The sequence below is a fragment of the Theropithecus gelada genome, chromosome 3, assembly GCF_003255815.1.
Source record: "Theropithecus gelada isolate Dixy chromosome 3, Tgel_1.0, whole genome shotgun sequence".
Taxonomy (NCBI): domain Eukaryota; kingdom Metazoa; phylum Chordata; class Mammalia; order Primates; family Cercopithecidae; genus Theropithecus; species Theropithecus gelada.
In genome coordinates this window covers 18,548,375-18,560,565 of record NC_037670.1, presented here as the reverse complement: position 1 = coordinate 18,560,565, position 12,191 = coordinate 18,548,375, and the positions used below count along the sequence as shown (strand labels likewise).

Sequence of the window (12,191 nt, the reverse complement as noted above, 5' to 3'; positions counted from 1 at the left end):
CTCCATTGCACACCTGGCCAGGCCAGCATCGCTGCCATGGGCCTGAGCCCATACCCAACATCTGCCCTCCCTGTGCTGGTCAGACCTTTCCTGCAGGGAGATTGCTTAGTCAGTCAGTCATTGAGGTAGTCAGTCAGTCAGTTGTCAGTCAGTCAGTTATTACAGTTGGTCAGTCAGATAGTCATCAGTTAGTCAGTCACTGAGATAGGTAGTCAAGTAGTCAGGTAGTTGGTCAGTCAGTCAGCCAGTCAGTCAGCCAGCCAGCCAGCCAGCCAGCCAGCCAGCCAGCCAATTAGTCAGTGAGGTAGTCAGTCAGCCAGTCAGTTAATTTGTCAGTCAGATGGGTAGTTGGTCAGTCAGTCAGGTAGTTAGTTAGTTAGTCAGTCAGTCTGTCAGTCAGTCACTCAGTCAGTCAGTCAGCCAGCCAGCCAATTAGTCAGTGACGTATTCAGCCAGTCAGTTAGTCAGTCAGGTAGTTAGTCAGTAAGGTGGTCGGTCAGTTGTATCAGTCAGTCAGGTAGTTGGTCAGTCAGTTAGGTAGTTAATAAGTCAGGTAGTCAGGTAGTCAGTCAGTCAGGTAGTTAGTAAGGTAATCAGTCAGCCAGGCAGTTAGTTCGGTAGTCAGTCAGTCAGGTAGGCAGTCAGTCATCAGTCAGTCAGTCAGTGAGGTAGTCAGTTAAGTCAGTGAGATGGTTAGTCAGTAAGTCAGTCAGTCAGGTAGTCAGTCATCAGGTAATCAGTCAGGTAGTCAGTCATCAGTTAGTCAGTGAGTGAGTGAGGTAGTCAGTTGTCAGGTAGTCATCAGTCAGCCAGTCAGATAGTCAGGTAGTTAGTCATCAGTTAGTCAGTCAGATAGTCAGGTAGTCAGTCAGTCAGCCAGTCAGTGAGGTAGTCAGTTAAGTCAGTGAGATGGGCAGTCAGTCAGTTAGGTAGTCAGTCATCAGGTAGTTAATCAGTCAGGTAGTCAGTCATCAGTTAGGCAGTCAGTGAGTGAGGTAGTCAGTTGTCAGGTAGTCATCAGTCAGCCAGTCAGATAGTCAGGTAGTTAGTCAGTCAGTCAGATAGTCAGGTAGTCAGTCAGTCAGTCAGCCAGTCAGTGAGGTAGGTAGTTAGTCAGTGAGGTAGTCAGTTAGTCAGTTTGTTAGTCAGTCAAGTAATTAGGTAGTCAGCCAGTCAGTTCAGTGGTTAGTCAGGCAGTCAGTCAGTCATCAGTCAGGTTGTTAATCAGGTAGTTGGTCAGTCAGTCCGTCAGTCAGTCAATTAGTCAGTGAGGTAGTCAGTCAGTTTGGTAGCTAGGTAGTCAGCCAGTCATCAGTCAGGTAGTTAATCAGTCAGGTAGTTAATTATCAGTCAGGTAGTCAGTCAGTCAGTTGTCAGGTAGTCAGTCATCAGTCAGTCAGGTAGTTAGGCAGTCAGTCAGTAAGTAAGGTAGTCAGGTAGTCAGTCATTCAGGTAGTTGGTCAGTCAATTAGTCAGGTAGTCAGTGAGGTAGTCAGTCAGCTAGTCAAGTAGTTAGGTAGTCAGACAGGTAGTTAGGCAGGTAGTCACTGTCAGTCAGTCAGTCAGTCAGTGAGGTAGTCCATCAGTCAGCCAGCCAGCCAGCCAATCAGGTAGTCAACTAATCATTCAGTCAGTCAGACAGGTAGTTAGTCAGATAGTAAGTCAGTTAATGAGTCAGCCAGTCAGGGAGTTAGGTAATCAGTTAGTTGGAGAGTCAAGTAATTAGTCAAGTAGTCAGTCAGTCAGTGAGGTAGTCACTCAATGAGTCAGTTAGCCAATCAGGTAGTTACGTAATCTGTCAGTCAGACAGTCAGGTAGTTAGTCAGGTAGTCAGTCAAGTAGTTAGGCAGTCAATCAGTCAGACAAGTAGTCAGGTAATTAGTCATGTAGTCAGTCATCAGGTAGGTAGTCATCAGTTAGTCAGTTAGGTAATTAGCTAGTCAGTCAGTCAGCTAGTCAGTCGGGTAGTTAGGTAATCAGTCAGTGAGACAGTCAGTCAATCAGTCAGTAAGGTAGTCAGGTAATTAGTAGTCAGAGAGTCAGGTAGTCATTCAGATAGTCAATCAGACAGGTAGTCAGTCAATCAGTCAGTGAGGTAGCCAGTAGTTAGTCAGCCAGTCAGGTAGTTAGTCAGTCAGATAGTCATTCAGGTAGTCAGTCAGTCAGTCAGTCACTCTTTGAGGCAGTCAGTCAGTCAGTCAGTGAGACAGTCAGTCATTCAGTTAGTCAGCCAGTCAGATAGTTAGTCATTCAGGTGGTCAGTCAGTCAGCCAGTCAGGTAGTTAGTCAGATAATCAGTCGGTCAGGCAGTTAGCCCGTCAGCTAGTTAGTCATTCAGGTTGTCAGTCAGTCAGCCAATCAGGTATCAGTCAGGTAGTCAGTCAGTCAGAGAGTCAGGTAGTCAGTCAGTAAGGTAGTCAGTCAGTCAGTCTGTGATGTAGTCAGTCATTCAGGTAGTCAGGTAGTTAGTCAGTCATGTAGTTAGTCAAGTAGTCAAGCAGTCAAGTAATTAGTCAATCAGTCATCAGTTAGGTAATTAGGTAGTCAGGTAGTCAGTCAGTGAGTCAGGTAGTTAGCTAGTCAGTCAGGTAGTCAGTCAGTCAATCAGTTAGTTGTTTTCAGACAAGGAGGGAGGATGGCAGGCATTCTGTGCTGGGAGTCAGTCTGGCAGTCCATGTTTCTGGGGTGGCTCTGCTGTGGGCAGGTGCCCCAGGGACGGCCAGTAGATATCTGTCCCCCAGACAGTGAGGAATGGTCCAGAATGCATGTTCACCCTGTGCTGTGTGCGGCTTATTGATTTTTAATAAGATACATATTCACCCTGCATGCAAATCTTGCTCTGCCCCTGGAATGGTTGCCTCTGGGTGTAAAGGCCACACCTGCCCTACCTTCCCGGTGGTTGGCCACTGCCAGGAAGTGCTCCCCATCCACCTCGAAGGCCTCCCAGTCTCGGGCGCTGTGTGTGGCAATGCTCTGATATGGGGTAAACTTCAGCTTTCTGTGGCTCCATTTGTAAATGACAGAGAACTCCTGACCCTTTTCATCTGGTTCAAAATTAGCCACTGCCAGGAAGATCTGAAAGAGAGTAAACCAGGACCACGTGGTTCTGCTTGGGTCGGTGCCAGGGGCCTGGTGCTGAAGGCTTCTGAACATCAGCATCTCTCTCCAGATCCACGGCTGCTACGTGGTGCAGGGACAGAGGACTGAGGCCCCCGCATTACAGGTCATCATGGTGGGATGGGCACAGAGCTGGTCATTACATTCATCAAGACCCTTGAAAATGTCCATATTCTTTACCCAATATTTCCACTTCTATTGCTATCTGAAGGCAAAAAACACAAAAGCCAAAATTCCCAAATTCAGGAAAAGCTTCATGCACAAAAATGTTCTTCATAACCCAGATGACCAGAAAAACTCATCACAACCTGCTCTCCCGTGTTACAGTTGTGATCACCACGCAAAGCTGTGCCAGGGCAACGTGTGTAAAACATGAACATGGTGCAGTGTGCCCAGGGCTCATAGTGCAGCTGCGTGAACATACAGAATGAAGGGCAAGGTGCATGGTTCATGGACAATGTGCTTGGAGGCGAGGACACCACGTGAACCTACATACTCGCTTGGATGATGGAACGAAATATTTTCCCCTTTGCTTTTCGGAATTTTCCAATTTTTCTTTGATGCAAAGTTGTTTTTATAATAAAAAATTAAAACCTTATGATGTCATCAATCAAAAAAAAATAGTTATTCACCCGCCACGGTGGATGCAAATGCAGCCTGCATGAGGGTGACTATAAGCCACGGGAGAGCAGTTTCTGTCTGCTGTGCTCACTGCTTTAGCCCTGTGTCCAGACAGGGCCTTGTGGATGTGCTTGGCACATTGTAGTCCAGTGAGTGACAATTTGGGGGCAGTCAGGAGGTGCTGTCTCCAGGACATGGCTGCGTGGAGTCCAGGGAGTGGACAGAGCTGGGAAGAGGAAACCCCGTCCTTCCCATTGTGATGTCAACCATCTCCCAGACACACCACCTCGATCCTCTGCCCAGAGCAGCCCTGACAGGAAGGTGGCTGCCAGCCTGCAAGGTCCCACCCATGGCTCCCCTGAGCCTGGCCTCAGCCTTGCATGTGGACATCGCGTGTCCTCAACATTTGAGGAGAGGAAGGATCAGGAATGTCCATCTTCTAATGTCTTTCTGAAATGATTTGTGGGTTCTTGACCAGCTCATGTAAACACTCTCAACAGGTTTTAAATGTAGTGGTAAGGGGTCTATGTAGAACTGGATGGCATCTGGGAAATGGTCTGGTCTTCCATTTTGTGGGAGCTGAGCAGACTGTCTCAAAGTCACATCCTGGATTTAGGGTAGTGGGCTAATGTGTGCGACTCTGTGAGTCTTTTACCACCTGAACGAGGTGTTGACACCATGAGAAACTCCTTTACCTGCAGAATCAGTGTAGGAGCCCCGCCCGTGGACTCGGGGCTTTCCAAGTGAAAGGGGATGGAGGAAGTCACCGAACACAGACTTGCCTTTTTCCCGATGGTGAAATGCCTCCAGGCCTGTGCTTGGTGCGTGGGGATGTTCTGATAGGAGACGAACTTCCCTTCCGTCCACTTGTAGACCGCGGATGTGGCTTTGCGGTTGGCTGTGGCCACGAAAAGCCCCACCTGGGGGATGCGGAACACCTCGATGCCCAGGGTCTCTGAGTTGGTGAACAAGTTCTGATGCTCCTCCACGTAGTCCAGTCTTTCTTTGGCTTGTGATAGAAACATTGTGACTCGGTTAAGACTTCTGAGAACGGAAAGCGAGAGTAATCCTCGCGGGAGCACGATCCCCGAGCCCCAAACCACAAGCCACGACTCCTGCGCCTCGGCCTCGGGCATCCGTTTTCACATTTCACTCTCACAGGAAAGGCCTGTCAAAGGGAGGCCGCTCACTGCTGCCAGGGGCTTGTGATCCGTGCAGCCCCCAGTGATACCGACAGGATGACGTTTACACATTGTGGCCTTGTTAAAAGGCTCACTGCTTCTGTGGCAAGTTGTGCCCTTGATAATGTGAAAGAGAGTTAGCAGCTCACACATGCGCTAGGCGGAACCCGTGCCCGTTTCTCACGGGTAACCCGTCTGGAGCATCTATCGCCACCTCCACTCACCTCCCCAGCAGCGGGAACAGACTGCTGAGAAGGCTCGCTGTAAAAATAACCTTTCAGGCTCTTCATCTCCTTGGATTTCATCTCTGATCTAGTGGACAGGGAGGGTGTGGGCAGAGGTGGCGGCCAGGCCACCCTACCAGGGAGGCTGCAGGGAGGCAGGCATCGTTTTCCCATAGATCGGGAAGGGGTACCAAGTGATGCCCACGCTGTCAGCCCGTGTGCCACGCCCTGGAGGTTCACATTTCCAAATGAGATGCACAGGCTCGAGGCTCCTGGTGGGGCGGTTTCCTGTCCTGAGTGGCGCCTGCCCTGAGGAGGGCCCGTGGCTGGGAGTCCTGCGGCGCTCTAGGGAGGGCAGTGTCCTGGCTTGCTGGCCATCCTGGCCGCCCCTTGCTTTGGGGGTCAGTACTGACGCTGCCTGTCACTCTCAGAAGTGCCCCAGTGTGACGACCAAGCCTGAGGTCATTCAGAGGTGGCTGAGGTGCCCCCTTTCCTAGCCTCCACTCCCAGTCATGCTGTGCCAGAGTGGCCCTGCATGCCGATGCCCCGGGTGCAGGGCTGCCTCACCTGCTAACACGGAGACCCACTCGTTGCCAACACACAGGTACAGCCCCTTCCGGCTAGCATCAAACCAGAACTGGGCGTCTTCCATCTCGGTACACGGTGGCCGGGGTCCCAGCGTCACTCGAATGTTGGTTTCTGAGGGGAAGACCAGGAAGATGAGTATCTAGCAAGCCAGTGGCTCCCAAGGAAGACGACGCAGGAGGAGGCCCCAAACCAGGCTGCCCTGCCTCAGCCTCTGCAAGCGGGCCTGGAAGGGTCCCTGCAGGCACTTTGGCACAAGCCTGCCACATCGCAGGTGGGGAAGTGAGAACCTGGCCTACTGGTGATGAAGGACATTGTGATGCCCCCTATATGGTCAGCCCACCCTCTGTCCACTCTGGAAGGCATGGCTTTCCATCCCATTGAGACGGAAAAGCCCTGCTCCTCTGGGAGTCCTCAGCGATTGCACATGGTGCAGCCTCCTCTCGGGAGGGAGTCCCTGTTGACACTGGTGTATCTTAACTACGGCTTGGCTTGGATCTGTGACAGTTTGATCCCATCACTTCCAGTAGTCACACCCCACTGTGGGTCCTAATTCTGCCACCTCTTGACTCTACGTGGGACATCTGTGCACCTGCCAGCCGGTGCTGGCCTGCGGTGTGACACAGTATACCATGCAGCCCGGATGTGTTGGAGGTGGGGGCTCCCCTACCTGGTAACCACTAACCCTGAGGCTCGGGGGCTCGGCTGTTCTCCACCTCTCTGTCCCTTGGGGTGGCCGCTGAGCAGTGGGGGTGTGGCGGGGAGGGGCATTTCAGATTCTCCATGGCGGGAGTGTGGTTTAAATAAATACAGTCACCCTTGTAACTTCACACAAGAGAAAGCCAAGTGGGGAGGCCCTCTGGGCCAGGGGGATTGTGGAAGACGTGAGTGTAGGGCCAGAGTGGGCCCAACTGGGGCGTGCTGGTCTAGATAATGGTGGGACAGAGGTGAGGTAGGGAGAAATGGCCCAAACGCTGTCCTTGGGGGGTAAAAGGGGATGAGGGATGTCAGATAGCTCTGGACAAAGACTTTCTAAAGTTAGGCCTGCTGTCTGCCTGGGGTCCCCAGGAAGGGGCTGGATGGCTGTCATGGGAGTGCTTGGAGGGGAGGGCAGGATGACACTGGCCTGTCTGATGGTGCCGCCTGCCTTCCTGGGGGTGGGCCCCAAGCATCTCCCTGGCCATTGTGACTGCTGCCCCCCGTGGCAGTGACGAGAGGGGCAAGCACATGGGGGGGGCGGTGCTGAGAGCTGAGCCCTGAGTTCCTGCCTGGTGTGAGACCAGGGCTCTCGCGTCTGCCTTTGGTGCGGGGGCCGGCGGCCCCCCTACTAACCGTAGGGATATTTTAGCACCTCGTTATCTTCTGGCTTCCCCGTGAGAGCCTGCAGGACCCGTGGGATGGACAGCACCGCCAGCGGGGCATTCCTGCTGGGACACAGCCTTGGGGTGGCGTCTGAGCCGGGCAGCAGGACCAGCTGCCTCACCAGGCCCTGTGGAGAGAGGGACAGCTCCTTCAGGCCCACGCTGCTGGGGAGGGACCCGCTGAGGAGGGGACCACTGGGCTTGGCCCATCCAGACCCCAGAGGAGGGTAGGGTGGATGGAGTCTAACCTTTTGCAGAGGTAAGTGGGAAGAGTTTACATGATGGTTACTGAGGAGGCCGTGGGAGCAATGGTGAAGAATTGCCCCCCATTCCGAGGGAACCCACAGAAGAGTTTGTGTGAACCTGGAGTGACTGGCTACTCTGCTCATCCAACAGCCCATCCACCCATCTGTTCATCCATGCATTCATCCATCCATCTCTCCATCCATCCATCCATCCACTCATTCACCCACCACTCATCCATCCATTCCTCCATCCACCCATCCATTCATCCATCCATTCATCCATCCATTTATCCATCCATCCATCCAACCCATTCACCCACCACTCATGCATCCATTCCTCCATCCACCCATCTGTTCATTCATGCATTCATCCATCCATCTGTCCATCCATCCATCCACCCATTCACCCACCACTCATCCATCCACCCCTCCATCCACCCATCCATTCATCCATCCATCTGTCCATTCATCCATCCAACCACCCATTCACCCACCACTCATCCATCCATTCCTCCATCCACCCCTCCATCCACCCATCCATTCATCCATCCATTTGTCCATCCATCCATCCAACCCATTCATCCATTCACCCATCCATTCATCTTTCTATCTGTTCATCTCTCCATCCATCTGTCCATCCATCCATCCATCCATCCATCCATCCATTGTCCATCCCTCCATCTGCCCATCCACTCATCCATCTGTCCAAACATGCATCAGTAAATATTCAGAGCATCTGCTATGTGCCAGGCATGGCTCTAGCCACCGGACTCAGCAGGGAACAAAGACCTCTAGCCTCATCGAGTGAGGTCCCTGCTCACACGTGAGTGGAGACACAGGCACTGAGCAGACACACAGCTGGCCTGAGAGCAGTCAGCACTACTGAGGAAAGACAGCTCCAGGGAACGGGCTGCAGGGCAGAGTGTGGGCATTGGCTCAGTGTGGTGGGGGCAACCTGAAGAGGACCGTTGGGCAGGCACCCAAGACCATGAGGGAGGAGGGTGCCAGGAGGAAACAGCGGTGTGAAGGCCCTGTGGCAGAGACTCCACACGCGCCGTGCCTTCTTTCCCCAGTTAGCACATTCAAGGATCTGTTTAACTAGAGCAGTAGGACAACGGGCCTGGGGCAGTCCCACCCCGCGGCATGGGTGTTGGGAGGGCAGCCCCTCTATACTCACTGTGAACAGGCCTTTGGCTCTCCTCCGGCTGCCGACGAAGAATCGAGCTCCTCTCACCGACAGGGTGGCTGGGAAGGGCACATCAGCCATTCTGAAAATATCAGAGGACAGCGTTAGGGCCACAGGAGAGCACCAGTTTACCCACAGAAGGAGTGGGAACGAGCCCCTCACTAAGCAGCGTGCACCGGGCCGTGGCTGCCACACAAAGGACGGCACACAGGGCCGATCGCCTGCACAGCTCTGGAGGCCAGTAGCCTGGATCAGGCTGGGGCAGGGTTTCTCCAAAGGCTCCAGAGGAGGACGCTTCCTCGACTCATCAGCTTCTGGTGGCTCCGGGTGCTCCCCGTGACCTGTGGCCATGTCACTCCAGTGTCCACCTCTCCCCTTGTCTGTCTCCTGGTAAGGATCCTAGTCACACTGAAGCAGGGCCTACCTCACTCCAGGGTGACCTCAGCTTGACTTGATGACTGCAAAGACCCTGTTTCCAGGTAAGGTCACATTCATGGGTGCTGCGTGGACATGAATTCTGGGGGGCACTTCACCCCAGGGCCAGGACCTTCTGCAGAAGTGTGTGGTGACATGCTTAGTGGTTCTTCTCCATCTCACGGTGAATGTGCCATGGCTTCAACCTGTACAGGGTCCTCCGGCCCACTCACCCTCCCTCCACTGAGCTCCTGCACCATCACCCGGCCTGGGGTGCTGGGACACATGGCTTCAGGGCAGGAGGAGGCTGGTGACCCACGAGGGTGTCAGGAGCAGGCGGTCTTGATGAGTGAGTGGAGGCTGAACACCGGAGATGGAGCAAGGTGGGTGGCCACTGGGGGACGGCGTGGCTAGAGCTCCTGGGCAGAGGAGCAGGGGTGCCTTCGGGCTTGCCTCCCCCGCCCACGCTGCCACTGTCTCTTGTAAAACGTCTGCTCCTTCCAGTCTTTGCCATCTGGCTGCAGCTGGCCGTGGTGAGCTCAGCTCCTGCCCTGCTGTCCCAGAAGGCCCCGTCCTCTGCACACAGCTTGGCCTCTGCTAGGGTCCAGGCTTCTGGCCCCTGAAGCTCTGGCCTGTACCCTCCATGGCAACCTGCCAAGGGCTTAAGTTCTTCCGTGGCCACAATCGGCTCCAGGCCTGTGACTCCTCATGTCCCACCATCTCCTCCAGGAAGTCTACTTTTAAAACATTCGGGGAACATTCCTAATCATTATGCTTTCCACCCTAATTTCTTCCTTTCTCCTGAGGAGGCAGGTGAATGTTTGTGCAGGCCTCAGGCGCTGCCGCCGCGTCATTCCTAGCTGCTGTGGCAAAGCCAGAGTCAGGCGGCGTTGATGTCCAGCCAGAAGGCCTTTCTTTACGGGGTGGGAAGCCGCTGCCAGGCCAGGTTGTCTTCCGCCCTCATGGCACCACCCTGGGAGACTCTCAGCTCTCGGGACCTGAGAACTCATCACCCTCCTGAGGGCCCGAATGAGTTTGGGGTAGGGTGGGAGAGAGACTATGATAAAAGTGTGTTTAAACTAACTGCATAATAAAAATACTTACAAGTTTCGTAACAAAACAGAAGATCCTACCTTTGAAAGTAATATTTGAAGGCTGGGCGCGGTGGCTCAAGCCTGTAATCCCAGCACTTTGGGAGGCCGAGACGGGCGGATCACAAGGTCAGGAGATCGAGACCATCCTGGCTGACACGGTGAAACCCCGTCTCTACTAAAAAAAAAAAAAAAAAACTAGCCAGGCGAGGTGGCGGGCGCCTGTAGTCCCAGCTACTCGGGAGGCTGACGCAGGAGAATGGCGTAAACCCAGGAGGCAGAGCTTGTAGTGAGCTGAGATCCGGCCACTGCACTCCAGCCTGGGCGACAGAGCGAGACTCCATCTCAAAAAAAAAAAAAAAAAAAAGTAATATTTGAAATAATACTTTACTATTTAATAGATTTAATATAAACTGGATCATTTGCAATTAAAAACACAGAAGCGCAGTCCTACTCCACAGTGGTAGATCCTGACATTGGCAACCAACTGGCTGAGCTATGGGGACTGAGGGCTCCTGTCCAGGGGACCTACTGTCAGGCCACAGAAACCAGGTGACGTCAAAAACGAAAAACAAACTCGGCTTCCAAAAGCCCCCATTGCGTCCAAGGCTTCAAAGGATAATCTTGTACTCATTTGGAGTTTTTGTCAATATTTGCTCCCTCGTCCGCGAGGAACCTGCCATGTGGAGTTGAAGCCAGGCCCGGGTCTCCAGGCTGGGGTTGGGGAAGGAGTTACTCCGACTTCCTGCGGCTGCCTGTTGTGATGTTAACGCCCTCCCCACAGTGCTGGTCCCCTGCCAAGTCCCCTGAGCTACTTCTGGAAAAGGAGCGTGCTTGGTGTGATCGTCCTTACCTGGTTCTAAGCCGCTGAGTCTGATGTGCAGCGGGTTTTGTGTTTAAGACATGGAGAAACATTAAAATCTGGGTTTTGACAGCAGTGTGCTTCATAAACTCTCCCTGGATTCCCCTTCCAGCCCGAATCCAGGGCATCACTCACCACCTGCTCTCGCCAATGCCCACTCTGCCCACAGATGGTGAGTCTGCCTCGCCCCATGCAGCCCTTCAGAGGTTGGCAGGGAGCGTGACCTGATCTCCCATGGTCAGCCCCTGCCTCATGAAAGGCTCCTGCTCCCTGGGTGGCTCCTGCCCCGTGGATGGCTCCTGCCCTGTGGGCGGCTCCTGCCCCGTGGGCGGCTCCTGCCCCGTGGATGGCTCCTGCCCCGTGGACGGCTCCTGCCCCGTGGGCGGCTCCTGCCCCGTGGATGGCTCCTGCCCCTCTGCCCCGTGACTCCTGGCCCTGGTCGGCTCCTGCAGGCATTGCCCGGTGAGCATGGCTGAAGGACGCCCGGCCTGGCAGGACTCTGTGGGCCGCAGGTGCACCCTCCCCGGGTGGGTACCTACATGTCCACCGGGAGGCCGCAGTCCGTGGTGAGGGAGAAGATGCCTGCAGACACAGCCAGGACCAGCGTGTGCCAGCGACTGTCCACCAGGGCCGGGCTGCGGAAGGACACTCGGGTCTGCCAGGCGCCGGCTGTGTCCTCGCGAAGGAACAGGAAGTGCAGCTGGGCAGGCGAGAACCGCAGGCCCAGCAGCAGCAGGTCGCTCTCCTCCGCCACCACCGTCAGCAGGTACTCGTTCCTCTGCGGAGAGAGGGCCAGACTCAGGACGGGATGGGGGTAGGGGTCGGGCACGGGGGCGGGGCAGATGGGAAGGGCAGAGGTGATGAGCACAGGTGGTGAAAGGAGAAGGGGCTGACTGGAGGGGCGGGGCGAGGCGAGGGGGTGCGGTGGATGGGAAGGGCAGGGCAGATAGGGGCCCTCTAATTGGCCCTCTAATAAGGACGGATGGGGTTGATGGAGGGCTAGGGCTGGTGCGAGGGGTGGGGCTGGTGCGAGGAGTAGGGCTAGTGTGGGGTGGGGCTGGTGTGAGGGGGTGTGGCTAGTGTGAGGGGGTGGGGCTGGTGTGAAGGGGTGGGGCTGGTGTGAAGGGGTGGGGTAGGTGTGACGGGGTGGGTGGGTGTGTGACGGGGTGTAGCTGATATGTGAGAGGGTGGGGCTGGTGTGAGGGGTAGGGCTGGTATGTGAGAGGGTGGAGCTGGTGTGAGGGGTGGGACTGCTGTGAGGGGGTGAGACTGGTGTGAGGGGGTGGGGCTGGTGTATGAGGGGG

The 12,191-nt window shown here is 54.7% G+C and overlaps 1 protein-coding gene across 3 annotated transcripts in view; it reads right to left on the bottom strand.

Moving 5' to 3' along the window:
- TSPEAR (thrombospondin type laminin G domain and EAR repeats) overlaps window positions 1–12,191 on the bottom strand; it is a 216,278-nt gene that overhangs the window by 23,912 nt on the left and 180,175 nt on the right. For all 3 annotated transcript variants that reach the window (XM_025378923.1, XM_025378922.1, XM_025378924.1), the window contains 6 exons: window positions 11,427–11,665; window positions 8,512–8,602; window positions 7,061–7,217; window positions 5,711–5,842; window positions 4,521–4,747; window positions 2,889–3,075 (listed from right to left, as the gene is read on the bottom strand). In XM_025378923.1, coding sequence (XP_025234708.1) covers window positions 2,889–3,075; window positions 4,521–4,747; window positions 5,711–5,842; window positions 7,061–7,217; window positions 8,512–8,602; window positions 11,427–11,665 — 1,033 coding nt within the window. The remainder of the gene's footprint in view (window positions 1–2,888; window positions 3,076–4,520; window positions 4,748–5,710; window positions 5,843–7,060; window positions 7,218–8,511; window positions 8,603–11,426; window positions 11,666–12,191) is intronic.